The 27258-nt window shown below is 44.4% G+C and overlaps 1 protein-coding gene across 2 annotated transcripts; it reads right to left on the reverse strand.

Moving 5' to 3' along the window:
- Nucleotides 1-3754: 3754 nt before the first annotated feature.
- Nucleotides 3755-27258, reverse strand: LOC310859453 (BTB/POZ domain-containing protein 3-like). 2 transcript variants are annotated; one of them, XM_083766001.1, is made up of 10 exons: nucleotides 27101-27258; nucleotides 24144-24356; nucleotides 22245-22371; nucleotides 16918-17011; nucleotides 14411-14529; nucleotides 10737-10953; nucleotides 7742-7928; nucleotides 6854-7107; nucleotides 5863-6135; nucleotides 3755-5406 (listed from the first exon to the last, which is right to left on the reverse strand). In XM_083766001.1, the coding sequence occupies exons 2-10, from the start codon at nucleotides 24208-24210 to the stop codon at nucleotides 5302-5304; spliced, it is 1443 nt and encodes a 480-aa protein (XP_083622127.1). In that variant the 5' UTR covers nucleotides 24211-24356; nucleotides 27101-27258; the 3' UTR covers nucleotides 3755-5301. The 2 variants fall into 2 exon arrangements, with proteins under 2 accessions (XP_083622127.1, XP_083622128.1); XM_083766002.1 differs by having other exon boundaries at nucleotides 24144-24359.

Genomic DNA, 27258 nt, shown 5'->3' on the forward strand with positions numbered 1-27258 from the left:
TGTGCGCGTTCTCTGTCTCCTATTGGTTTATCAGGAATGGATGTGCTGTCTGTCTCCTATTAGCCTCGGAAACCCAGACGTTTTTATTTAAGTCTGGGTCCGAGTCCACTTCAATCTGTCATAGAGTAGTCTGGGTCCGAGTCCATTTCAATCTGTCATAGAGTAGTCTGGGTCCGAGTCCACTTCAATATGGCATAGAGTAGTCTGGGTCCGAGTCCACTTCAATCTGTCATAGAGTAGTCTGGGTCCGAGTCCACTTCAATCTGTAATAGAGTAGTCTGGGTCCGAGTCCACTTCAATACGGCATAGAGTAGTCTGGGTCCGAGTCCACTTCAATACGGCATAGAGTAGTCTGGGTCCGAGTCCACTTCAATCTGTCATAGAGTAGTCTGGGTCCGAGTCCACTTCAATCTGTCATAGAGTAGTCTGGGTCCGAGTCCACTTCAATACGGCATAGAGTAGTCTGGGTCCAAGTCCACTTCAATCTGTCATAGAGTAGTCTGGGTCCGAGTCCACTTCAATCTGTCATAGAGTAGTCTGGGTCAGAGTCCACTTAAATCTGGCATAGAGTAGTCTGGGTCCGAGTCCACTTCAATCTCGCATAGAGTAGTCTGGGTCCGAGTCCACTTCAATACGGCATAGAGTAGTCTGGGTCCGAGTCCACTTCAATCTGTCATAGAGTAGTCTGGGTCCGAGTCCACTTCAATCTGTCATAGAGTAGTCTGGGTCCGAGTCCACTTCAATCTGTCATAGAGTAAAGTAGTCTGGGTCCGAGTCCACTTCAATACGGCATATAGGGGATTCACACTATGGTCCCGGGTGCGCACTCGGGACCACTTGGCAGATGTTGTGGTAGTGTGAATGATGCGTACCGTTCCCGGGAGCGGATCGCCCAACCGTCCCCGGGACCGCATGGGGGGCGGGTCTCTGGACCGTTGAAGTGTATTCAGATACGGATCGTTCCAATGTGAATGCATGTGTACCTAAAGAAGGAAGTGGACTGTTTTTTTTAAAGAACGTGACATTATCTCTAGTCGACGAGCCAAGCGTCAACAAAAAAAAAACACAGCCGCTGCACGACGCGTAACACCAGCGCATTTCTCAACGCCGCCCTTCTCCTGTTGTATACACGCAGCACCGCAGTGCGCGCTGATCTTATTCTGCGGACTACACGTGGCTCTTGGGCTTTGCTTGGCACAGTTTCCAAAGTAAAACAAAATAATAATAATAATGCTGAAGTAGAATCCATAGCAAACTAATACACTGGAGCACAGAACTGACTGACACAGTGAATAGCAGGCAGGCTGACAGTGAAGTAGTATAACGGCAAAAAGCCAAAGAGGCAATGCAATTCAGTGTGTCTGGATTTATTTCAGACAATTGTCGCACAGTTGATGGTCAGTGTCCGGGCGCGCCAGCCATCAAGCACACCGTCATCAGGAGGATTAAAGTGTGTTATGCAAGTGTACCCGGGTGCGCTGTTGAATCTCGGGCAATGTGAATCATGGCCATCGGGGACCAGGCAACCGTATTCGGAAACGGTTCCAATGAAACGGATTCAGTCCGTCTCAGTGTGAATCCCCTAATAGAGTAGTCTGGGTCCGAGTCCACTTCAATACGGCATAGAGTAGTCTGGGTCCGAGTCCACTTCAATCTGTCATAGAGTAGTCTGGGTCCGAGTCCACTTCAATCTGTCATAGAGTAGTCTGGGTCCGAGTCCACTTCAATCTGTCATAGAGTAAAGTAGTCTGGGTCCGAGTCCACTTCAATACGGCATAGAGTAGTCTGGGTCCGAGTCCACTTCAATACGGCATAGAGTAGTCTGGGTCCGAGTCCACTTCAATGTGTCATAGAGTAGTCTGGGTCCGAGTCCACTTCAATCTGTCAGAGTAGTTTGGGTCCGAGTCCACTTCAATCTGTCATAGAGTAGTCTGGGTCCGAGTCCACTTCAATACGGCATAGAGTAGTCTGGGTCCGAGTCCACTTCAATACGGCATAGAGTAGTCTGGGTCCGAGTCCACTTCAATCTGTCATAGAGTAGTCTGGGTCCGAGTCCACTTCAATCTGTCATAGAGTAGTCTGGGTCCGAGTCCACTTCAATACGGCATAGAGTAGTCTGGGTCCGAGTCCACTTCAATCTGTCATAGAGTAGTCTGGGTCCGAGTCCACTTCAATCTGTCATAGAGTAGTCTGGGTCCGAGTCCACTTCAATCTGGCATAGAGTAGTCTGGGTCCGAGTCCACTTCAATCTGTCATAGAGTAGTCTGGGTCCGAGTCCACTTCAATCTGTCATAGAGTAGTCTGGGTCCGAGTCCACTTGCATTCGGCATAGAGTAGTCACGTGGTCTACATCTATGGACCAAATTGCGAGGCTGTAACATGTTGCAAACCAAAGTTAGCCAATAGGAAGACGTGCATGTGCGTGCGTGTGCGTACGCGTGTGAGAGGTGGTGGGGCTAGTCTATGCGAATGCAACCACTATTGAAAGTTAAAAGAACACTATGTGTCTCGATGACAGAACGTATGTCCGAACAAATCGCAAAAAGTAAAAGTCGAATGCGATTTTGGTTTTCGCCGTGAGTGACCCGAGACATTAAGGTACGCTGTGTGCGATCGTGGTATTGGTACGTGGTTATACATGGTTATAAGAGCGAGTTAAGAAATTGTGTTTGTGATGAAAAAAGTTTCATGACACATTATGATGGTACACCTGTCGCTTTCAGGGCTGTAGTTCACGTACCGTATGTATCTGGGCTGTGGTTGTGACATTGGGTGAAAGAGGATGACTGTGGCTACGAAATTACCAAACCCCATGCGTTTAAAGTGAATATTTTGGCTGTGAGGATGATTTGTTGTACACAGTGGCTTCTCACTCTGACCCGGTCTCTCTCTGAGTCGAGATTATTGCTCAGACCACACACACTTTGAACTGCGATAGCGGGCACACCGTGCAACGTATTCGAATTCCGTCTGAAACACGACAAAGTCGATGGCCTCGTGTGCTGTTTGGCGTTTAAATCGTGTGTCTACGTAACAGTATGCCAGAGTAATGTGGCTCCAAAGTAACGTGTCGTTTTCTGTTTTTCCACGCGTTTCCCCATTGATGTATATATTGTGGGGCTTTGGTAAACCGTGCGGCCGGCCATAGAGGTCAACGTTTTTGCTCCGAAATATTATTATTACGATTAAGTATGTGTTGCGGATTTCAACCTGTGTTTCTGCCATTGCATGGCAGGCACCCACCAGAATTATCAATTTATAATCACTGGAGCAATTATTTTTTTAAATTTCTTGTCCACATTTGGAGTTACATCATGGCAAGGTAACTACACAACCTAAACCTAAAAAGTGGTCTTGCCCTTTAAGGTGCTTCCATTCCATTCTCTTTCTCCGTCTCTCTCTCTCTATGAAAAAAGTTTTAGTCATTCGTTTTTATCAACACTGGTGTGTGGACTCTCTATGGCCGTGGACCCCCAGAAATGCTTTGGCCGTGTCTCGTTATTTGGCGACCCCCCCCCCCCGAACCCCTGCTCTATAGCACTGATTTATAGACCCACACACAGACGTTTAAAGGGTGATCAATAGCACTGATTTATAGACCCACACACAGACGTTTAAAGGGTGATCAATAGCACTGATTTATAGACCCACACACAGACGTTTAAAGGGTGATCAATAGCACTGATTTATAGACCCACACACAGACGTTTAAAGGGTGATCAATAGCACTGATTTATAGACCCACACACAGACGTTTAAAGGGTGTTCAATAGAACTGATTTATTAAAAGAAAAGAAAATCCAAAACCTCAAGACAGCAACGATCACATCATATCTCTGCTTTTGGGAGGAAACCACCTAACTCCAAAATGTTCACTTTCCAGTTAGCTGTTTTAGAAAACAGTTTGAGAGGTGGTGGAGTTAGCTGCTTCATAGGAGAGAGGGGGAGAGGTGGTGGAGTTAGCTGCTTTATAGCAGACAGTTTGAGAGGGGGAGGTGGTGGAGTTAGCTGCTTTAGCAGACAGTTTGAGGGTCCAATGGAGTTAAGAGGTTTTGTCCAAAGCATTTTTTTTACTACTTTCCATTGGTTCAATATCTTTTGAAACAACACTACAGATGCAAAGGGTGTTCAATAGCACTGATTTATATATATTACAAAAATGGAGTTAGGAGGTTTTCTCCAGACATCAACGATATGAGATAGATAGATAGATATTAATGTCATCATTATGTAATATTGCTGTATTGTTCAGTTCTCATGCAGTGTATTTCATGTACAATACCGTCAAAAACCTTCATATCAGAAATATCAAAAGTTACAAATCCCCCCCCCCCCCCCAAAAAAAAATTCGCTCCTAAAAAACAAACGCACTACGAGCTTGTAGATCTGTTATCTTTGAAAAATCTTGGAAATGTGGCACAAATCTTTGAATATATATATATATATATATATTCGATCACACAGCGTTTTTTAACTCAAAGTACAGATAATTCTAGGGTCCCCCAGTGCACCACTTTTTTTTTTCCAGAAGACATTTTGTAGAGTCTGGTCTCAACAGGTAAAGCTATTTCTGTAGGATCATTATTTGTACTTTAGATTTCAGTTCAGGCACGATTTATTTATATTTGTTTTAACATTTGATGTCGTAGTTTTGAGTGTTTTTATGAACCACCATGTTCTTATCAACCTTTATTACACGGCTTGGTTGAATGCTCGATTCTGATTGGTCAATCGCTGAATTCAGCGGCGAGTTATTTCTGGATAACAGTCCGCTCTGCTCTATAACAGACCGCTCTGCTCTATAACAGACCGCTCTATAACAGACCGCTCCGCTCTATAACAGACCGCTCTGCTCTATAACAGACCGCTCTATAACAGACCGCTCCGCTCTATAACAGACCGCTCTGCTCTATAACAGACCGCTCTATAACAGACCGCTCCGCTCTATAACAGACCGCTCTGCTCTATAACAGACCGCTCCATAACAGACCAAAGCGTTTTTTTAGCAGAGTTCCAGGGATTTGAGTTACCGGTAAAAACGTTCGCTTTGAAATAATATATATATTCAAAGATTGCACCACATTTTCCCGAGGTGCTGCTTTCTGTGTGGACACGCCCCCTGGCTGTGTGGACACACCCCCTGGAAGATGAGCTCGGGGATCTGTGATCCATTAGTTCTGTCTAGGAGTAGAAGATGAGCTCTGTGATCCATTAGTTCTGTCTAGGAGTAGAAGATGAGCTCTGTCATCCATTAGTTCTGTCTAGGAGTAGAAGATGAGCTCTGCGATCCATTAGTTCTGTCTAGGAGTAGAAGATGAGCTCGGGGATCTGTCCTCCCTGAACTCCGGTTCCATTAGTACTGTCTGACGAGCACTGGAACTGGAAGGTGACCTTACCACACTGCACCTGTAGGGGGCAGCGCTGGTTAGTGGACGGTCTAGCAGTGTTGTTTTCCCTCGACTAAAACTAAGACAAAAAATGCTCGTCGACTACCTTTTTTCCACTGACGGAAACTAAATGAAAACTAAGCTACGATGACCAAAACTAAGACTGAATATACTGACAATTTCGTCGACAAATAAAAACTAGATTAACCCATTCTGAACGGGAACCCATTTTGGTGTTAGCATTATGTCGTGCTTTAGCTATTGGAAAATAGCAGATCTACAAGCTCATAGCGCGCCACCGAGTGGCGCGCTACAAGCTTGTAGGTCTGCTATTTTTGAATAATCGAAGAACGACTGACATTTTTAGAATCTGATCTCAGGTCAGAATGGGTTAATCAGACCAGGGTGTGTCCAGTGGAAACCTCGTATGAATCTGATCTAAGGTCAGACTCAGAATGGGTTAAACCTGTCTCACCTCTGTCATGCCCTCCTGTCCGAAGTAGCTGAGCTCGTTGCCGTCCAGGACGACGCTGGCGGTGTAGAACGTGTCGGCCTCGATCTGCACCGGGTGTTCGAAACGCACGGCGAAGGTGCTGCTTGACCCGTCCGAGAAGAACTTCACCTGGCGGTGACCTATGACCCCCACGCCCTGCCTCTTCAGCTCCATGCGGGCGCAGTACTCCGCCGAGCCACAGGAGGAGCCGTAGAGGCCGAAGCCGGCCATGAACACCCGCTTGTCCACCGCGAACTGGAAGAGACATATCGGTTATATCTATGAGACACTGTAGTATTATTATAACCTGTATGCTGTCACAGCGCCCCCTGTATCTCCACACTGGTAGTATTATTATTATAACCTGTATGCTGTCACAGCGCCCCCTGTATCTCCACACTGGTAGTATTATTATTATTATAACCTGTATGCTGTCACAGCGCCCCCTGTATCTCCACACTGGTAGTATTATTATTATTATTATAACCTGTATGCTGTCACAGCGCCCCCTGTATCTCCACACTGGTAGTATTATTATTATTATTATAACCTGTATGCTGTCACAGCGCCCCCTGTATCTCCACACTGGTAGTATTATTATTATAACCTGTATGCTGTCACAGCGCCCCCTGTATCTCCACACTGGTAGTATTATTATTATTATAACCTGTATGCTGTCACAGCGCCCCCTGTATCTCCACACTGGTAGTATTATTATTATTATAACCTGTATGCTGTCACAGCGCCCCCTGTATCTCCACACTGGTAGTATTATTATTATTATTATAACCTGTATGCTGTCACAGCGCCCCCTGTATCTCCACACTGGTAGTATTATTATTATTATTATTATAACCTGTATGCTGTCACAGCGCCCCCTGTATCTCCACACTGGTAGTATTATTATTATTATAACCTGTATGCTGTCACAGCGCCCCCTGTATCTCCATACTGGTAGTATTATTATTATAACCTGTATGCTGTCACAGCGCCCCCTGTATCTCCACTGGTTGGAGCGGTAAGCGCAGGACTGGAAGCGATGACATCGCTGCGGGGCGAGACCCTGGCGGGGCGCCACGTGGAACAGGAGGCGGGGCTTGTTGGCCGCCGTGAACCACAGGAAGAGGTCGTTGGTCTCGTTGAGCGTCAGGACGCCCGACTGGGCCGCGCCGTTGGCAAACTCCTCCAGACCCATGGAGGGGACGCGGATCAGGTAGATGGATTTACCTGGAGGAGAGAAAGACCATGTAGAGTACACTGTCTAACAGGAGAGAAACCATTTAGAGTACACTGTCTAACAGGAGAGAAACCATTTAGAGTACACTTTCTAACAGGAGAGAAACCATTTAGAGTACACTGTCTAACAGGAGAGAAACCATTTAGAGTACACTGTCTAACAGGAGAGAAACCATTTAGAGTACACTGTCTACAGGAGAGAAACCATGTAGAGTACACTGTCTACAGGAGAGAAAAACCATGTAGAGTACACTGTCTAACAGGAGAGAAACCATTTAGAGTACACTGTCTAACAGGAGAGAAACCATTTAGAGTACACTGTCTAACAGGAGAGAAACCATTTAGAGTACACTGTCTAACAGGAGAGAAACCATTTAGAGTACACTGTCTAACAGGAGAGAGAAACCATTTAGAGTACACTGTCTACAGGAGAGATACGATTTAGAGTACACTGTCTAACAGGAGAGAAACAATTTAGAGTACACTGTCTAACAGGAGAGAAACCATTTAGAGTACACTGTCTACAGGAGAGAAACCATTTAGAGTACACTGTCTACAGGAGATAATTAAATAACCTCTGATTTAATGGATTAAATAACCCCGGGCAATTCAAGTGTTAACTCACCTAGCACCAGGCGTTTGTTCTCCACGCTGGGCTCCAGGTCTCTGCGTTGGCATTCGGCCTCCGCCCAGCAGAGGGCGGCGTCGAACACCACCATCTCCTTGGCGTTGAGCGTCTCTCGCCGCAGGATGCTCTCCAGCGTCTCGCCGTCGATGTCGCAGAAACCCTCGGAGCGCAGCGCTAGCTCCGCCTAGTGGAGAAAACGATACATTTAATTTAATAAACCCTCAGAGCGTAGCGCCAGCTCCGCCTAGTGGCGACAACAATGTTGCGCGATGCGAGGCGCGCGATGCGAGCAGTGGCTCTTTGGTTTAAACAACGCTATAGCGGAGAGAAAGGCATGCTTGGATTGGTATCATTTATTTTAAACGATAAGCCTTCATGAAAGCAGTGACGCACAAATAATTAGGCTTAATAAAACATCCGACCGTAACAAGTCAACTGCCTGACACAGGCATTACCTCTCAAATAAAAAAATATATAATCCAGAAAATGTAGGGATTTAGCTTCTCTTCCGATTGAAACTCAGATGTTAAAACACCAAAAAAAGCACCACCCAACCGTAAGATGAATGCAACTCTTAAATCAATCAAACCCTCTGGGCTCTCTATGGAACAAAAAACTTAAGGTAAGGCTTTTTACAAAAGTTGTGGGGCATCTTATAAACTGGGTGGGGGCGCGCAAGGCGAGCAGTGACGCTGACGCACAATGAATTAGGCTTAAAATAAAACAGCGATATAGCTGCAGAAGATAGAGAGGAGCGCATATTGGATTGGTCTTTTATTTAACAATTAAACAGCGCCTGAAACAGGCATTACCTCTCCATCAAATAAAAATATATATAATCCAAACTCCTCTGTCAAATAAATGTAAACGAACGGTAACATGAATGAACTCTTCAAGCCTGGCACTTGTCAGAAATAAAATCAACCACGGTTGATTTGATTGATCATAAAGTGAATGTGACTGTGAGTGTGCGTATGGGAAAATATATATAAACTTCACAGATTATAGATCACTTGGAATTATAACAATCTGTTGAGTATTGCCTGAATAATGCCACTAGTGAAATCCCTTTTTTTTTTGCCGATGGAGAAATCCCACATAGTTAAATTACCTCATAGTCATGCTGCATGCGCTGTTGGTAGATGAAGAATTATAATCCAAGGTTTGTCAATCATATTATGGTTTATGGTTGAAAGTAAACCATAATAAGTAAACTTTAAGAAGAGATCTGCAGTCATTGTGCTGCAGACTGCAGCTCCGCTTGCCAATTGAGTTGACATTTGCGCAACTTCACTGCATGGCATTACAGTAATTATAGTTATTTGCCAGCACCTGCTCCAATATAGGCCTAAATCAAACTTTATTTATATAGCACATTTAAAACAATAAAAGCTGACCAAAGTGCTGTAGGCCTACAGGCTGAAACAAGTGGAGCATCACCATCGGCGCACAAAAAAAAACATAATTAAAAGAAAAAACAAAATAGTATAGGCTACATAATTTCAATAATACTCTCAGGTGCAATTAAATGCCAAAGAGAAAAGGTGTGATTTCAGTAGAGATTCGGTCTGGGTCTGTAGGAGCTGCTCTGCTGCATGGGAGTTCACAGTGATGGAACAGGTCAGTCTTCAGACAAGAAAAAAAAAAGATATCGCTGGAAACGGCAAAATCAAAATCAATTCGGTGCGCGCACTGACCATGTGAATCCAAGCATGTCCTCACAAATATAATGTACACTGCCAGGCTCCACAAGGTTCTCAGCGCAACAATGGCGCATCGATAAAAGTTGAGATTTTATAGTGGCATTATTCAGGCAATACTCAACAGATTGTTATAATTCCAAGTGATCTATAATCTGTGAAGTTTATATTTTCATTGGGGTGTAAGTAATGTTTTTATATGACTTATCAAACATGGTAGCCTATATTTAATGTCCACTGAGCTGTGGTGCGCTTGCCTACACTCTCAATTAGGGATTTTCCCAGCGGTCATTTTCACTCTCGTGTAGCCTACAAACTTTATTCAAATAGGGTATTTTAAAATGCAACCACACTTTCGATATATTTTTCCTGGCTCCTGGGACTGCAGCTGCACTGTTCAGTTAGCCTGACCCAGAGCGAGACATTTCTCGTCTAGAGGGGCGGGTCGCGCCTCAGAAATGCGCGCACCCTGATTGGATCTCATCGATCTGTCCGTCACCCCCGGCCCCTCCTCTCCCCCCTAGTGCAGCGCTACGTCACATCATTTAGAGCGACGCCCACCCGGAAGGGTTGACTCCCACTTTTAGACTTGTTCAGCCCACGGCTTTTTCCAGGCTTTCATCTTTCGCGCAGACGAAATGAAAGCCTGGCTATCGAGGCTACTGTTCAGTTGACTTCCTTGTTTTTAACACGGGGAAAGAGGAGGCGTTGCGAGGTGCTGCGAAGCGCAAGCATGGCTCGCGGACCAAATGGGGCCGTCTCGCGGACCAAAAGCGGACGTTTTTTTTTTTATGACTATTCGATTCAAAATCGATTCCCGTGCATATCGATTGAACGTCGATTAATCGATTTTTTTGGGTCAGCCCTAATAGAAACATGAGGTATTTTGGGAAAACTGTCATGATTTAGAAGATTTTTTTTTTATTTCGATGTCAGGCCTAAATGAAACCAATAGGAGCGTATCGCTAGCTCCCCCTAGTGGCAACAACGATACGACATTTAATTGAATAAACCTATAGGAGCGTAGCGCTAACTCTGCCTGGTAATGATACATTTAATAAACCTATCAGAGCGCAGCACTAACTCCCCCTAGTGGGAAGAACGCGCTACCTCTGAAAACCAATCGATGTCGTCCCAGCAGCCCTGCGTGAGGTCGGGCTCCTCAGTAAAACACCTACCTGGGCATCGATGACGTCCCAGCAGCAGCGCTGCGTCAGAGACAGTAAAACACCTACCTGGGCATCGATGACGTCCCAGCAGCAGCGCTGCGTCAGAGACAGTAAAACACCTACCTGTGCGTCGATGACGTCCCAGCAGCGCTGCGTCAGGTCGGGCTCCTCGAACAGACAGCTCTGGGACAGCAGCACGCAGGCGTTCTTGGCGCTCAGGCTGGTCTCCAGGAAGGCGACGCAGGCTCGGGCCAGGTGGGGGACCATGTACTTCTTAGCGGCATACAGCGTGGCCAGGACAGTGTCGGCACACAGCTCGATCTCATCACAGTAGATGTACCTGATGATGATAATAATGATAATGATAATAATGATACTTATGTATGTATTTGGGTGTATTTGGGATGTATTTAAGGTGTATTTAAGGTATATTTAAGGTGTATTTGTGGTGTATTTAGGTGTATTTAAGGTGTATTTAAGGTGTATTTGTGGTGTATTTAAGGTGTATTTGTGGTGTATTTAGGTGTATTTAAGGTGTATTTAAGGTGTATTTGTGGTGTATTTAAGGTGTATTTAAGGTGTATTTGTGGTGTATTTAAGGTGTATTTAAGGTGTATTTAAGGTGTATTTGTGGTGTATTTAGGTGTATTTAAGGTGTATTTGTGGTGTATTTAAGGTGTATTTGTGGTGTATTTAGGTGTATTTAACCCTTAGAAGAGCAATCACGGGAAAACCCGTGAAGTAATAGCGTTCCGTAAATGGGGAATCACTGGAAAACCCGTGATTCTGTTTCTTGATTAATATCGATATATTAATAACCTCCGCATCGCTGTGTGAAGTCCCTTTGTTGAAATTCCAACTACAATACCCAGAAATCCCGTGTCACGTAACACGCGCGCACATCTTGGCTATAAAACGTGCCCGCCCCCTGGGGATCTGCATGCCTGGCCTGCATGGGGAGCAAGCCAGCTGCTTGCGGGCTTTCCGAGTTCGCTCTTCCCGGCCTGGCTCGAGCGATGACACCGTACTACGATCTGGACGGGTGACCAGATTTTTCTATGGTAAGAATCTTATTGTCTGAAACATTATATGCTATATCTATTCAGTGTGTATTATAGTTTCTAATCGCTGTTTGCCGCGCCGCTGGGGTAAGGCAGGCCGCTGAGCTAATGTATAACCAATAACCAATAGATCTGTATTGAGCTTACATGATCAAATGAACGTATTGTACCGTGGTTTATATGCTATATATTATGAGAAATACTTCCCCCTCCCCTCCCATATATTCAGATCGCTATTTTAAGATCGCTGTTTTTTTTTCTTTGCCGAGCCTCTGGAGCGTAGCTAGCGTTACAGGCTGCGGCCTGCGCTCCAGAAGCTCTGCAAAGTTAAAAAAAACAAACGCTGCACAAATGGTTACATACATACGTGATACTAATTATACAATCATCCATTTGTAGCGACGACTCGGCACAATAAAATCATTTGATCGCTAGCAGTCATCGGAGAATATATAAGGGTCGGTATTAGCCCAAACCGACCATGTAGCTGCTAATTAGTTAGCATTACTATTAGCTATTTGTAGCATCGGCCCACGGCAGCACAATAAATGTATTTGATCGCTACCAGGCGGGTAAAAAACACCATGTAATGGACATCGTAGCGATCGAGCACTGACTACAGCTAAATGTTTCTTTATTTGTATATACATCAGGCGAGTCGCGACGACGACGATGATGATGATGATGATGATGATGAAGAAGAAAAAGAGGCTGGGATGGACTTCGACACTGAACCAGATACATTCATTCATTTCAGGGGGCAGTTGTGATTTCTATTTAGCCTACACAGTACACACCGTCAATAACTGGACTGCAGTGGTTTGGGGACACTGGGGGAGGCGTAACTGTTTTGTATGTAGAATGAATAGTTTATTTCGATCTTTTGAGAGGGAGACATTACACAAAAACAGTTTACTTTTTCTTTTGTGATCGAAAAGGCATAGGCAGAAGTTAAAGCTTATTAGTGCCTATCCTTATCTCAACGTATTCCAAAATACTGTTGAAGATATGCATAACAATCAACATGACAACAAAAGCAAATGACATTTATAGAAGAATAGAAAATTAAACAAACAAAACAAAACAGACAACGAGAAAACAAAACAAGGAGGGGAAAAAAGACAAACAGCTACAATGTTATACCTTAGTCCAACACTATACATGGCATAAACAAGGCTCAGCTCCCCGCCTCATTCCAGGTTATATCTATGCAATAATTCCTGTTTGAGCCTCTTTTTAAATTGTTTTAGGCTGTAGGCCTATTTATTTTCTGTAATATGTATTATAATTTTATTATGTTGGTAGTCAGAATAAATAAAAATGCACTATTTCAATCCGAGATACATGTCATTTTTTTTACACTATTCTGAGGTTTATGTTCTGACTAAGCGAGTTTCAACTGTGATTTACTCTGTAACGGTAGATGGTAAGAACCCATTTTTTTTTAAATATAATACAGTATACATTCAAGTCTACATTTCTATACATATCATAGGCACCAAGTCCGGAAAACTATGTCATTGGATGTGTTTTTTATCAAAACTGTGTTTCTTCATAACAGGTTTTTGAGATGCATGAATGAATAGACTAGGGTACTGGTAAGACAATGTAAACATATTATATATCAAAATATGCGTAATTTAGTCAAGTTTGATGAAAAAAGAACAATGAGTTTCTATCTTGTTCCAGTAGGGGGCAGTAGGCAGTTTTATATGGGTTGGTGCAGTTTGGTCAGGAGTGACTATGCTATTTATAGATGGCAAAATATCTACAGTGGTACATGTGGCAAACTTTTTATTTTTTTATTATTGAACTAGACAACTCACCCTTTAAAATGAGATATGTCATAGGTATGTGCTCCCTGTAGAAAAAAAGTTGTTACCAAAATAAACCTTAAAATCGCTGTATCTTTTTTTCATGTGCTAAAAACACTACATGGTGTAAGCGCACGTTTTTTTAAATGGCTTCCAACACAAAAACTATACATTGTATCAACTCAATTCATTTTTTTCCTGGAAGCAAACTTGTCAAGCTTTCTCTGAAGGTCTTTTATTGTCGCAGAGTCACAACAGAGAATTTTCAATAAATCATTCAAAAACGCATATTTCCCATAGAGAAAAGCAATAACAACATGGGATTTGACTTGAACACTTCAGAGGGTTAAGGTGTATTTAAGGTGTATTTGTGGTGTATTTAAGGTGTATTTGTGGTGTATTTGTGGTGTATTTAGGTGTATTTAAGGTGTATTTGTGGTGTATTTAAGGTGTATTTGTGGTGTATGTAGACAGCACTATAATTGTATTGTATTTAGTCATAGCACGCCATAGTACATATGTATAGCATAGTAGTAAATATGTATAGTTTATATGTATAGTGTATGTATAGTTTCATTATATAGATATTCCACTGTTACTTTCTTAGCTTACGAATGTTTCATGCTAAATACTTTTATGTGATGTATTCCCATGCTTTTGTTCTTGCTTAAATGTAAGTCGCTCTGGATTAAGAGCGTCTTCTAAATGCCTAAATTGTAAATTGTGTATTTAAGGTGTATTTAAGGTGTATGTGGTGTATTTAAGGTGTATTTGTGGTGTATTTAGGTGTATTTAAGGTGTATTTAAGGTGTATTTGTGGTGTATTTATGGTGTATTTATGGTGTATTTAAGGTGTATTTAAGGTGTATTTAAGGTGTATTTGTGGTGTATTTAGGTGTATTTAAGGTGTATTTGTACATACTTGAGCATGTTCAGGAAGGACGTTGGTTCTACGTCGGGGATGCGGATCTCTTCCTGATCTTCAGCCAGCTCTCCGTAAAACATGGCATGGAATACGGAGCTGCCCACCGCAAGGACATACTACACAGGACACACATAAAACATGGCATGGAGTACGGAGCTGCCCATCGCAAGAACAAGATGGCGACATGGTTTGTTTTTTTGTTTGTTTGTTGGTTTTTGTAACCCAGCGTTGGTCTCGTTCAGTACGACAGGACTGAACGTTCAGGCAAACATGCCCGTTTACCTGCCCGACCTTCCACCGGACTTCCAACTACACGGAGAGCGGCTGAAACACCGCGGGCGGCCACGGAGGCGAGGGGCGAGAGGAGGTGCGACTAAGGGCCGATTCATACTCCTACTTTAGAGCCGAATAAAAGTCGGTTCGGCTCTGTAGAGCCTACAATGTGACGTCATTTGGCTCTGTAGAGCCTACAATGTGACGTCATTTTAGGTTCGGGGGGGGGGGGGGGGGGGGGGGTACCGTGCTAAAGTCGTCTCTTCGGTGCTACTGAAAATTTCTGACGAGCCGAAATCATTTCGGCACTACAGCGCCGAAACAGCGGTAGAATAGGAGTATGAATCGGCCCTAAGACGCCGCATCCACCGCCCAGCCTTACCCAGCCTGATCCTCGCCAACGTCCGAGAGATGAGCTGTCATCTCATCGGATCACAGAGAGACTTTAGAGACGCTGCCGCCGTCTAACCGAGACCTAGACCTGGCTAGTGGCTAAATGAGGACTCTACGTTACAGCAAGCCGGCTTTTCTCTTCGTCGTGTGGACCGCACCACCGACTCACTAAAACAACATGGAGGCGGTGTCTGCTGCTATATCAACAGGAGCTGGTGCACAGCAGTGTTGTTTTTGGCAGCAAATTTCTATTTTAGTTTAGTCATAGTCTTTGGACTGAAACTTCATTTAGTTTTAGTCACATTTTAGTCACCTGGAATGTCTTAGTGTCTTGTTTTAGTCAACTAAATGTCATAAGATTTTAGTCGACTAAATCCACAGTTGATTTAGTCCAATAAAAAATATTTTGGCGGGTCTTGATGCCGTCGTATTGAGTGTTTTTACACTTGCTGAAAATAGCCGATCTACAAGCTCACAACGCGTCGCAACGTAGATCAGGGTCAGTATATTTATTTCTTCTGTCACACTATCTGTGGTCTATATCCCTCCGAGCGCCGCTGCTCAGTCTGCCATGCCCAGGGGTGTGTCATTTCTCCACTTCTTTACTCGTTATATACTAATTTCTGTCAATCTCACTTTAGTACAGTTATGATGTATAAGTTTGCTGATGACACATCTTTAGTAGGTCTTATTACCGAGGATGAATCCGATTACCGCAGAGCAGTAGAGGAGCTGGTGAGATGGTGTGAGAGTTACAACTTGATTCTAAACATCTCTAAAACCAAAGAGATGTTCATTGACTTTAGGAAAAATATCTCGAGTCCCCCCCCCCCCCCCTCTTCATCAATGGGGAAGAGGTAGAAAGAGTTTCCTCCTTCCGGTTCCTCGGGACCACCATCCATGAATCCTGGGATCTTAACACCAGTCTCATAATAAGTAAATCACACCAGCGTCTCTATTTCCTGCGGCAGCTTAAGAAGTTTAAAGTCAGCCAACACAGTCATGACTCACTTCTATAGGGCCACTATTGAAAGTGTTCTTACCTTCTCCATGCTTGTCTGGTTTGGTCACACAATCTCAAATCGAAGCTGGAAAGAGTAGTACGTCGCACATCAAAAAACATAGGATGTAGCCTCCCTACACTTTCCTCACTCTATTCCACCAGAATAATAATAAGAAGGCAAACAAAATCATTGCAGACAACTCCCATCCTGCACATCACCTCTTCAATCTCCTCCCATCAGGAAGGAGATATAGCAGTATCCAGAGCTCAACATCTGGCTTCAGAGATAGCACTTACCCCGTAGCCATTAGACATCTGAACTTGACTCATTAGGCACAGTTGGGCTGATGTATGTATGAAGCAATATGCATATAGCACTGAATGTAATTCCCTATGCTGTTGGTTTTAGTATTGTATTGTCCTTCTTGTTTGTGTATCTATGGTTGTCTGTATATGTTGAGTATGAACCAAGACAAATTCCTATCAACTTGGCAAATAAATTATTGAATCTTGAATTGACTACACAGGACACACATGAAACATGGCATCACAATAGTGCTGTTATTTGATCAAAATAGCAGATATACAAGCTCACGATAGTACCGTTATCTACAGCAGTGGTTCCCAAAATGGGGTCCGGGGACACCCAGGGGTTCATTGAGGAGTTCCAGGGGGTCCCCAGCAAAATGATAGTTATAGAACCAAATGGACGCTTATGGGTCTGTAACTCTGAGAGTGTACAAATGGAACCAAATGGACCCTTATGGGTCTGTAACTCTGAGAGTGTACAAATGGAACCAAATGGACCCTTATGGGGTAGGAAGTGATGTCATACCTTGTGACCTGGAATTCGCTGAGTGGCGCCCCCTGGAGGTCCGACCACGAAGTGCACGTCCGCCATCACCTCGTTGTTGAACATGACTGAGTTCCTGTTACACACAATGACATCACTTCCTGTTACATCACACACACACACACACATTATGACATAACTTCCTGTTACATTCTGTCTGTGAGGGGCGTGCTAGCGCCCCCTATGTACAGCTGTTGGTCCCCACAAAATGTCCAACACAAACATTAACCCATTCAGGACCGGAATCCCTTTTGGTGTTTTAAAGCATTATGTTATGCTTTAGCTGTTGAAAGAATAGCAGATCTACAAGCTCGTAGCGCGGCACTCGAGCTTGTAGATCTGCTAGTCTGGGCCCTGGTAGGGCCCATCGACATCGTCATTTTACGTCGATGTAGATCAGGTTGTGGGAGGGTATAATCAGGGTATAATCAGGGTACCTCCCTCGGATGGTGGGGTACACCCCCTGCGAATACTGGACTACTCGCCCCGGTGCTTGCCCGTTTTTCCTCCCGGAATTTTCCCCAGTGAGGGGGATAACTTTGTAATATGCTATTGGCTGTTTGTATTCTTTTTGGAAAAATATAAAAAGATACTCCTGTGGAAAGGCTATATTATTTGACTTATATTGAACCTATAAACAATTTAGTATTATTTAGTATATGTATTGATTGAAATCTTTTGATTGAAATCTTTATTAACAGTTTGTAGAATTTACAGTACATTTTAAGCACGAACTCAATACAAAGACTGTCAACTGTGAGTGGACGACCCAATTAAGCATTACACTTGTTTACAACAGGGTCCACATTGTTCAATTCATCAAAACATTTAAAGACATACAAACATTTAGAGACATACAAATAGACATTTCTCTGTAGGTAAAGAACAGAACAGGAATTCATCATATGGGAAGCAAAAAAAGGGAAAAGATACAATATACAGTGAGGGAAAATGGGGGGGGGGGGGGGGGGGGGGATTCAGATTTTACAGAGGCCAGTTTCGAAATGCAGCCATCCGTAGGTGCCCTTTGAGAGCGGTTTTGAAGGAGTCAAGGGATTCACATGTCTTAATGACTGTTGGTAGGGCGTTCCACATTTTGGTGGCATAGGAGCGAAAATAATTTAGTCCCTTGTTTGTGCCGAATCTGGGTTGTACATGGTTTGTTGCACTCCCTCTGGTGTTGTGGGTGTGGACTTCGTTTACATTAAGGAAGTATTTAGACAGGTACATGGGTATCTTGGTGGTGTATCGAATCTTGTGGACCAGACCCATTGCAAGATGCTGTACTCTGTCGTCGACCCTAAGCCATCCCAGCCTGTCAAAGTGGGCAGGGGTGAGGTGGGTTCGGGGGGTGAGGCCAAGTAGGAGCCTGACCAGTTTGTTTTGAGAGGTCTGGAGCCTTGTTTTAAGGGCCTTTGAGGTGCTGTGGTACCAAGAGGTGGATGCATAGTCAAAGAAACCTTGTACGAGGGCTCCTGTTAAGGTCTTCAAGGTGTTTTTGCTGACCAGTGAGGAGATCCTGTAAAGGAATCTTGTTCTTTGATTGACTTTTTTGATTACGTTGGTGGCCATTTTATCACCGGAAAGATTGGCCTCCAGGATGGAACCTAGGTAGGTAATTTGATCTTTTCGTGTGATAATATTGTCACCCACTCTAACCAAGAAGCCATCTATCTGCCTTGCTGAGTTTACTATTTGATCCGAAGAGGATGGATTCAGTTTTTCCCAGGTGTAAGGATAGTTTGTTATCAGCGAGCCAGGTGCAGATTCTACCGAGTTCAGAGCTGAGGGTCTTTTCAACCTGCAGTTTGTTCCTGTCCGAGACCAGCAGTGCTGAGTCATCTGCGAACAGGAACAAGTTGCAGTCACAAGCTGAAGTCATGTCGTTAACATAAATTAGGAACAGTAAAGGCCCTAGTATGCTTCCTTGTGGGACGCCACAGCTCACTGGGAGGGGAGGGGACAGTGTTCCGTTCACCTCCACCATCTGTTCTCTCCCCTCCAGGTAGGATTGCATCCAGCTCACTGATGTGCTATCAAAACCAATAGCTTTAAGCTTGTTAACCAGTATGGAGTGGTTCACGGTGTCAAAAGCCTTTTGGAGGTCCAGCATGACCATGCCGCAGTATTTTCCAGCATCCACCTCGTGTTTGATGTGGTCGCTCAAATAGAGGAGGCATGTGTCAGTGGAGTGGGATGTTCTGAAACCAGATTGGAACTCGCACAGCAATTTATTAGTGGCAAGATACTTTTCAACCTGTTCATAGACTATTTTTTCCATCACTTTCGAGATGGAGCTTAGAATAGAAATAGGGCGGTAGTTGCCGGGTTCTAATTTACTCCCTTTTTTGTACAAGGGGGTTACTTTGGCCAGTTTAAAATCTTGGGGGACCTGTCCCTGTTTGATGGAGAGGTTAACTATGTGGGTGATGACTGGAGCTATGGAAAAGGCTGAGTCTCTGAGAAATTTGGAGGGAATATTGTCATGGCCAGTGGCCTTGTGGGGTTGGAGGGCACTCAGTTTTTTAAGTACCTCCTTTAAGTACCTCCTCGGTTGTTACCAGTACAAAGCTGACCCTCGAACGGACCGGTCGCACTTCAGAGAGCTCCCCAGACAACAGAGATTTTTAGCTATGTTTTCAACCTTTTCCGCCTTTTTCCTCCTCTTCATGCTATGGATTACGGACGCATACCTTAATTCAACATGGACCTTACACCACCAAGAAGAGATGGAACGTCACGGAATCTAAGCGGAGGAGTTTCACAGCGATTTTTACCTCCTAACTGGCGTTGAATGTAAGCACATTTCTTTTGGATCAGCAGCGATTCATGGCCTGTTAACAGCAAACCCGAATCGCAAGTACAAGCCCCCGACTGGCAAGATGGATCGCAGAACTGTGATTATTCTTTTCTTGTTACTATCGGGAGATATTCACTTCAATCCTGGACCGGTTACCCGATCACAAGCAAGACTGCACTCCCAGCAGCAACTGGTGCTTCCGCAAACAACGAACGTTCCCATCGCAACGCGTCACGGCTTCCACGCCTTCCAGAGCGCCTCGAGCGCCTCCCCCACGGAACGGACCACGGACGCAACTTCAAGATCAGCCCGTGAACTGCAGACAATCAACGCCAGCGGACCCCCACATACCACCGCAGGCGTCTTGTTCGCCGAAGCCACCCCAGTGGCAGTGATCATCGAACTGAACGAGGACCACCACCCCCTCCCCCACACCCACAGTCAACCCAGGACTACAGAGGATAATAGACCAACACCCTCCCCCATTCCCACCCCAGCCACGGACCCAGACATCAGGATGGATTTGACCTGGCCTACAGACATGTCCAGACATGATCAGACATGTTCAGTCATGTTCAACGGCACCACCCACCACATTCCACCGCCCCTCCCCACTCACACCTCAGCCGACATTCCACCGCCCATCCTCAGTCACACCTCAGACTACTTCAACACAGACGAAATTAACACAATCGTCGCATCCAACGGCCTTCATCTGTTTCATTTGAATGTGAATAGCTTGAGTCCCAAACTAGCTGAGATCAGACATCTGTTCCAAAACGGTAAGGCAAACATACTGTGTTTCTCTGAAACTAAACTTGATGAGTCTACTAAAGACCCAGAGATTGAAATAGAAAATTACTCAGTCATTAGAAATGACAGAAACAGGCATGGTGGTGGCGTGTGCATGTATATTCACCAAGATACTGAATACATTACTCGTACTGACTTGCAGCATGATGAAATTGAAACTGTGTGGGTTGAATTCATTTTCAAAAATGCTAAATCAGTATTAGTGGGCACCGTCTATAGACCCCCTGATCAGAATGAGTTCTATGATATACTTGAGGGGTGCTTAGCTGGGGAGGAATGTGTAGAGAAAATCCTGATTGGCGACTACAATACGGATATGCGTCGTAAGGAAGCTCCTGTGTTCAAGTCATTTAGTCGGTTTTGTGATCTGCATGGTGTAAGTCAGCTAATTACCCAACCCACAAGAGTGTGTGATTCTACTCAAACTGTCATTGATCTCATTCTGACCTTGGACAAATCCAGAATCTCAAAGAAAGGGGTTATTGTATGTGGGCTCAGTGATCATTTTATGATTTTCTGTACCCGCAAAATACAAAAACTAAAGTTTGACTGTCACAAAACAGTCATATCTAGGGACCTCAAAACCTACTCTAGTGAGGCCTTTAACCTTAAACTGGAGAGTCTGGATTGGTCCGATGTGCTCAGGAGCTCACTAGTCGAACCAAATTTACATCAGTACTAAACATCATGGCTCCTTTGAGAACCGTCAGGGTCAAAACCCGCTCGGAGCCATGGATGAATTCGGACATACTGACTGCAATGAAAGCCAGAGACAACAAATGCTCTGAACTTCTTAAATGCAAGTCCAAACTAGCCAAGTGCAAGCGCTTCGACAGTGATCTCCAAACCAAACTGTGCAACCTAAAAGCCCAGTGTAACAAGCTAAGAAACGGGGTAATTGCCATGACCAAATCAGCCAAATGTAACTTTATCAATGATAAAGCCGAGGAAATCAAAAACAATCCTCGGGAGCTATGGAAGTTACTAAACAACCAACTAGGCTGTGGTCGGAAACTAAAAACCAGGTTTACTAACATAAACATAAAATCGAATAACACCCTCATCACTGACAAACTCGATGTAGCCAACCACTTGAACATCTTCTTTACAAACATTGCAACAAAGCTGGTTAGCAAACTGCCCTCCCACTCTGGGCGTTTTGGTGTAGAGCACATCAAAGCCTTCTACAAAAACCTTGGTGTTTGTAAAGATGATTTTAAAATGGCAATGGTAACAACCGAGGATGTAAGGTTTTGCCCCCTCAAATGGTACCTCATCAGATAATCCCAACATATCCTACAACAACTTCTGTGAACAGACTTCACTGTAGTAGCTTGTCATAAATTATATTTGTACTTAGGCTGTTCTGCTGTCATGAAAGTTTATAGTTGGAGAAATTCAAAGTCCAGCCGTCTGCTGTCCAGCCTCTCCCACCCCTCACTGGGGAAAATTCTGGGAGGAAAACAGAAACGGGGCGAGTAGTCTTGTTACCCCCCCTGCCAGGTGGGTATAATCAGGGTATAATCAGGGTACCTCTCTCGGATGGTGGGGTACACCCCCTGCCAGGTGGGTATAATAGGGTACCTCTCTCGGATGGTGGGGTACACCCCCTGCCAGGTGGGTAAAATCAGGTATAATAGGGTACCTCTCTCGGATAGTGGGGTACACCCCCTGCCAGGTGGGTGTAATAGGGTACCTCTCTCGGATGGTGGGGTACACCGCCTGCCAGGTGCTGCTGTGCTGGTGTCCGGGGACGTGGTTGTTGATTGACAGGTCTCTGTGGGCGGGGTTCTGCTGGAGGGCGGAGCCGGAAAGACTGGTGCCTGAAAACACGAGACTTAATTTAGTCTTAGGCCTCTTTTAGACGGCGACCATCTCCATATAACACGTCAAAGTCCCGTTGCATTCTCATTTTTTCTTACCCTTTACACGAGAACGCACACGTTATGATATGATGTGCTATTATGCTATACTGTCGCTAGGTGGCGATAATGGGCTGCCAAATAGACAGGTCACCCACGTACAAGAAGAAGAAACCTTCACGCAAGCCTGCGCAACACGGCTCTGGGCGCGCCACGGGATGGTATATATTTTATAATACATTAGGCTACATAAACGCTGCTGCCGCGGCTGCCGTCTATCACAAGGCTTTTTATTTACATCATGGTTTTACATTCAACATCGCTGATGAGCAGCACTTTGTAGGCGAGGAGGGAGGCTTGTTCAGGAACTCCATTATATCATAATGATATGGCTCTGCATCAATGTAATAAACATATGCGCTGTGAGCCAACGTGAGCCATGATGTCATAAGTTTTGCGGATTCACCGTTTTGCCTGTTTATATGGAGACCATAGGAAACGGCGTTCTGAATGATTTCCACTCTGGGAGGTGGTTTCACTTCGTTGCGTTTTCACCTCCCGAGAACACGGTTCTCGTCTAAATGACAGCAGCAAACGATACTTTATTTTGACGTTTTATATGAACACCATCCTCGTGTAAATAGCACACTTAGTTTTAGTCTGGTGTTTTTAGTCATCTTGGAAACACAAGAGTTAATTTAGTCTTAGTTTTAGTCTGGTGTTTTTAGTCAACTTTCAACACAAGACTTAATTTAGTCTTAGTTTTAGTCTGGTGTTTTTAGTCATCTTGAAAACACAAGACTTAATTTAGTCTTAGTTTTAGTCTGGTGTTTTTAGTCATCATGGAAACACAAGACTTAATTTAGTCTTAGTTTTAGTCTGGTGTTTTTAGTCATCTGGAAACACAAGAGTTAATTTAGTCTTAGTTTTAGTGTGGTCAGTGTTTTTAGTCATCTGAAAACACAAGAGTTAATTTAGTCTCAGTATTAGTCTGGTGTTTTAGTCATCTGGTAAGACTATTCTAAAAACTATAGAACTTGAAATGCTGAATGTGAGCAGACAGGAGTGATCTATGGCTGCGGTATTAAGGCCTATTCATAGTCTGGATTTTCGGTGGTGAGCGGACCACCGCGAAATAACATTGAGCGGTGGTGAGTAAAAACAGAGAGAAGGGCTGGAGCAGTGGCGGTGGTTTGCTCTTCACCGCGGCTCGTGACGTCATGTTGTAGTTCGGTGGTCACCTCAGTGACATCATGTTGTAGTTCGGTGGTCACCTCAGTGACATCATGTTGTAGATCGGTGGTCACCTCAGTGACGTCATGTTGTAGTTCGGTGGTCACCTCAGTGACGTCATGTTGTAGTTCGGTGGTCACCTCAGTGACGTCATGTTGTAGTTCGGTGGTCACCTCAGTGACGTCATGTTGTAGTTCGGTGGTCACCCCACCACCGAAAATCCAGACTATGCATGAACTTTTACCCTATGAATACCCGGTAGTACCCTATTAGTGTATGTTACACCACAGACATTCCAGGGTGTTGACTTGAGAATTGAGAACTGAGAATATTCATCTAATATTCAAACATGTATTCACCAAAACCAACTTACAGTTAGTCGATTTAAAACGTACGTGTCTGTGCTCGTGCTGTGTGTGGGTGTGTGTGACTGTGTGTGTGCGTGCGTGCCTGCGTGCAGAGGCAGGGGGGCTGAGATCTCGTGTCGAGGGCACTCCTACCTTCAGAGGACGAGGAAGAGGACGAGGAAGGAAGCGTCTTCTTAGTGGGGACCAGCTCGGCGGCCATGGCGACCCACAACGCTCTATGAGGAGACCGCGGCTCGGGGCATGGCAGGTCCTGGAAGCTCCTCGGAGGCTCTGCAAAGGTCCTGCCAGGTCCTGGCTTCTAGGAACCTTCGGACGGTGGCTTTAAAGATGCACAACGTCCGTCTGCTGCTGCAAGCATTTAAACACACTGGGCTGTATTTTGCGTCTTATTAGGTCTTATTTCATAACTTAAGACCCGGAGGCGTGATCAATGCCGTTTGGCTATTCTGAGTGGCCAAAGAGCATTGACCACTGTCACGGGGCAGCCCGTGCCCTATACACAGACTATGATTGGGGACATAAACTTTACTACACCTGCTTCCAATTAATCATCAATTAGCCGGCTTGGAAGTGGCGGGTGAAGTGTGTGTTCTATTTATTGATACTGTAACAGAAATTCATTGCTGAAGTAAACTAATTGTTTTAAATGTATTTATTGATTTGAAGTGGAATTGATGGTGAGTCACCTCTCCCTCTGCAGTGGCATTCCTGTTGACTGGGAAGGTGCCAAGTGCTGCAGAGGAGGAGGGGTGTTTGATTCGAGAGCAAATCTTATTTAAAACAAAACTATAGTTTGTTTATGAATGGACGTCCGGAATTTCATGTTTAAGTTCAGGTTAAAACCTTCAGTAAGGGTGTGTTAACTCATTGGCCTTTGTATGCTTATGGTGAGTTAGTCAAATTGCCAATTTGCTGTGATATGGTTTGGTATGTCTCACTCCTATAAAAGGGGAGACCGCAGCTGACGTGTGTACAAGTTGTAGACGCAAAAACATAACTGATAGATACACTAGGGGGAACAACTGATCTACAAGCCCTCAAAGAAGAAGAAAAGCACAAACAAACATACTTGAAGCTAGCCTGGCAAAAATAACTGATCTACAAGCTATAGAAGCAAAATAACTGATCTACAAGCGATATGGCTGATCTATGAGATACACTAGGGGGGGAAATAACTGACCTACAAGCTATAGAAGCAAAATAACTGATCTACAAGCGATATGGCTGATCTATGAGATACACTAGGGGGGAAATAACTGATCTACAAGCTATAGAAGCAAAGTAATTGATCTACAAGCTATTGAAAGCATGAACTTATTGGTCTAGAAGTTGTAGAAGTAGAAAATAATAACTGATCTACAAGCTTTATGGGGCCTTCCTGTGTAAGCAGGTCAATAACTGATCTACAAGCTGTAAAGCATCGCAGAACGGATCTACAAGCTCCTATGCCACCAAAATGTGGAACGCCCTACCAACAGTCATTAAGACATGTGAATCCCTTGACTCCTTCAAAACCGCTCTCAAAGGGCACCTACGGATGGCTGCAATTCGAAACTGGCCTCTGTAAAATCTGAATCCCCCCCACCCCCCCATCCCATTTTCCCTCACTGTATATAGTATCTTTTCCAGCGACGTAGAGTCTGTGGGGGCCACGGGGCCATGGCCCCCATGAAGAATCCTAGGGCCCCTTTCGGCCCCCATGAAGATTTTCGTGGACATTTTACATTTACATTACATATTTTCTGGGAATTCCGAACATTTTGGACCTCTCCGCCGGCAATCTGAGAATCCCATCGTCAAATATTCGGGAAAACAGCGCCTCCCCTGTTGTTCCTCAGGCAACAGTCTGTCTTGAGAGACACCGGCCGTCCAAGAGGTGTTAAAAAGTGCTAATCGGGTTTCTTTTGTAGTTGTTCTTGAGGCGTGACATAAAGGGCGCGTTCGGAAATACCACACCGGAGCACACTCGCCTATTAGTTTGCATTGCACAGTGGGCTCAGTGCGCTATTTCCGAACGCGCCCAATTGCACTGATCAAGAATTCACCAAAGAGACCTAACCACAGACTAGTGAGACTACACACTGACTCGAGAAAGACCCATATCATCCAAAATAGGCTGATCAGTCGCTGTCTGTGTATAGGCTAATTCATTGGTAAAAGTATGCTAAATAACTCATTTTTAGACCATTTGGGAAATAAATAAATAAATAAATCCGCGGCGGCGGCCTCGCTTCGCTCGGCCGAAGTCCCCCTCCAACGCAATTCTGTAGACTACCCAAAGGTAAAACGCACCCGCCGCCAGCTATGATCTCTCTTTCTCTCTCTCCGTATCTCTCTATATCTCCCTCTCTCTCTCTCATAATAAAAATAATATAGTCCTGAAAGTCCTCACCTTGGCTTGGACATTGGCCTATAGAAGCTGCTTTAAAAGTACCAGCGAAAACAACTTATTTTTTTCCGCGCTGCGGCGGGGGGACGGGGGGACGGGGGTGCGGGGAGGCGGGGCTGCGGGGGGGGGGGGGGGACGGGCCCCCATGAGGATTGATCAAACTCTTCGGCTCTGATCTTTTCCCTTTTTTGCTTCCCATATGATGAATTCCTGTTCTGTTCTTTACCTACAGAGAAATGTCTATTTGTATGTCTCTAAATGTTTGTATGTCTTTAAATGTTTTGATGAATTGAACAATGTGGACCCTGTTGTAAACAAGTGTAATGCTTAATTGGGTCGTCCACTCACAGTTGACAGTCTTTGTATTGAGTTTGTGCTTAAAATGTACTGTAAATTCTACAAACTGTTAATAAAGATTTCAATCAATCAATCAAAACAGAAAGAAAAACACAAACAAACAAACACTTGAAGCTGAGCAGAACAACAACTGATCTACAAACTGTCTGGGGCATCAACGGACGCGCTGATCTACAAGCCGTGCCGCGAGTAGCAACAAAGCAACTGATCTACAAGCTGTGGGAGCAGAAAAAATTAACTTGTAAATCAGTGCTTTTCGGCAGCACCAATCAGATACGCGTTAGCATAGCGGCTAACTGAGCTAATTAAACTAGTCACTGTTTATTTATTAAAAAACACAAACCTTTTGAAGTCACGTGATGCGGCAGCAGCACGTTGATAGGACGGAGCGGTGAGCGTCCATTAGGTGTTAATTAGTTGTAATTAAGAGTAATTAACAGCAGCTGGATGCTATGCTAGGCTATGCTATGCTAGGCTAGGCTAGCTGCTACCCTCTGCTGT

This window comes from Protomyctophum parallelum, assembly GCF_964188405.1.
Source record: "Protomyctophum parallelum genome assembly, chromosome: 5".
NCBI lineage: Eukaryota > Metazoa > Chordata > Actinopteri > Myctophiformes > Myctophidae > Protomyctophum > Protomyctophum parallelum.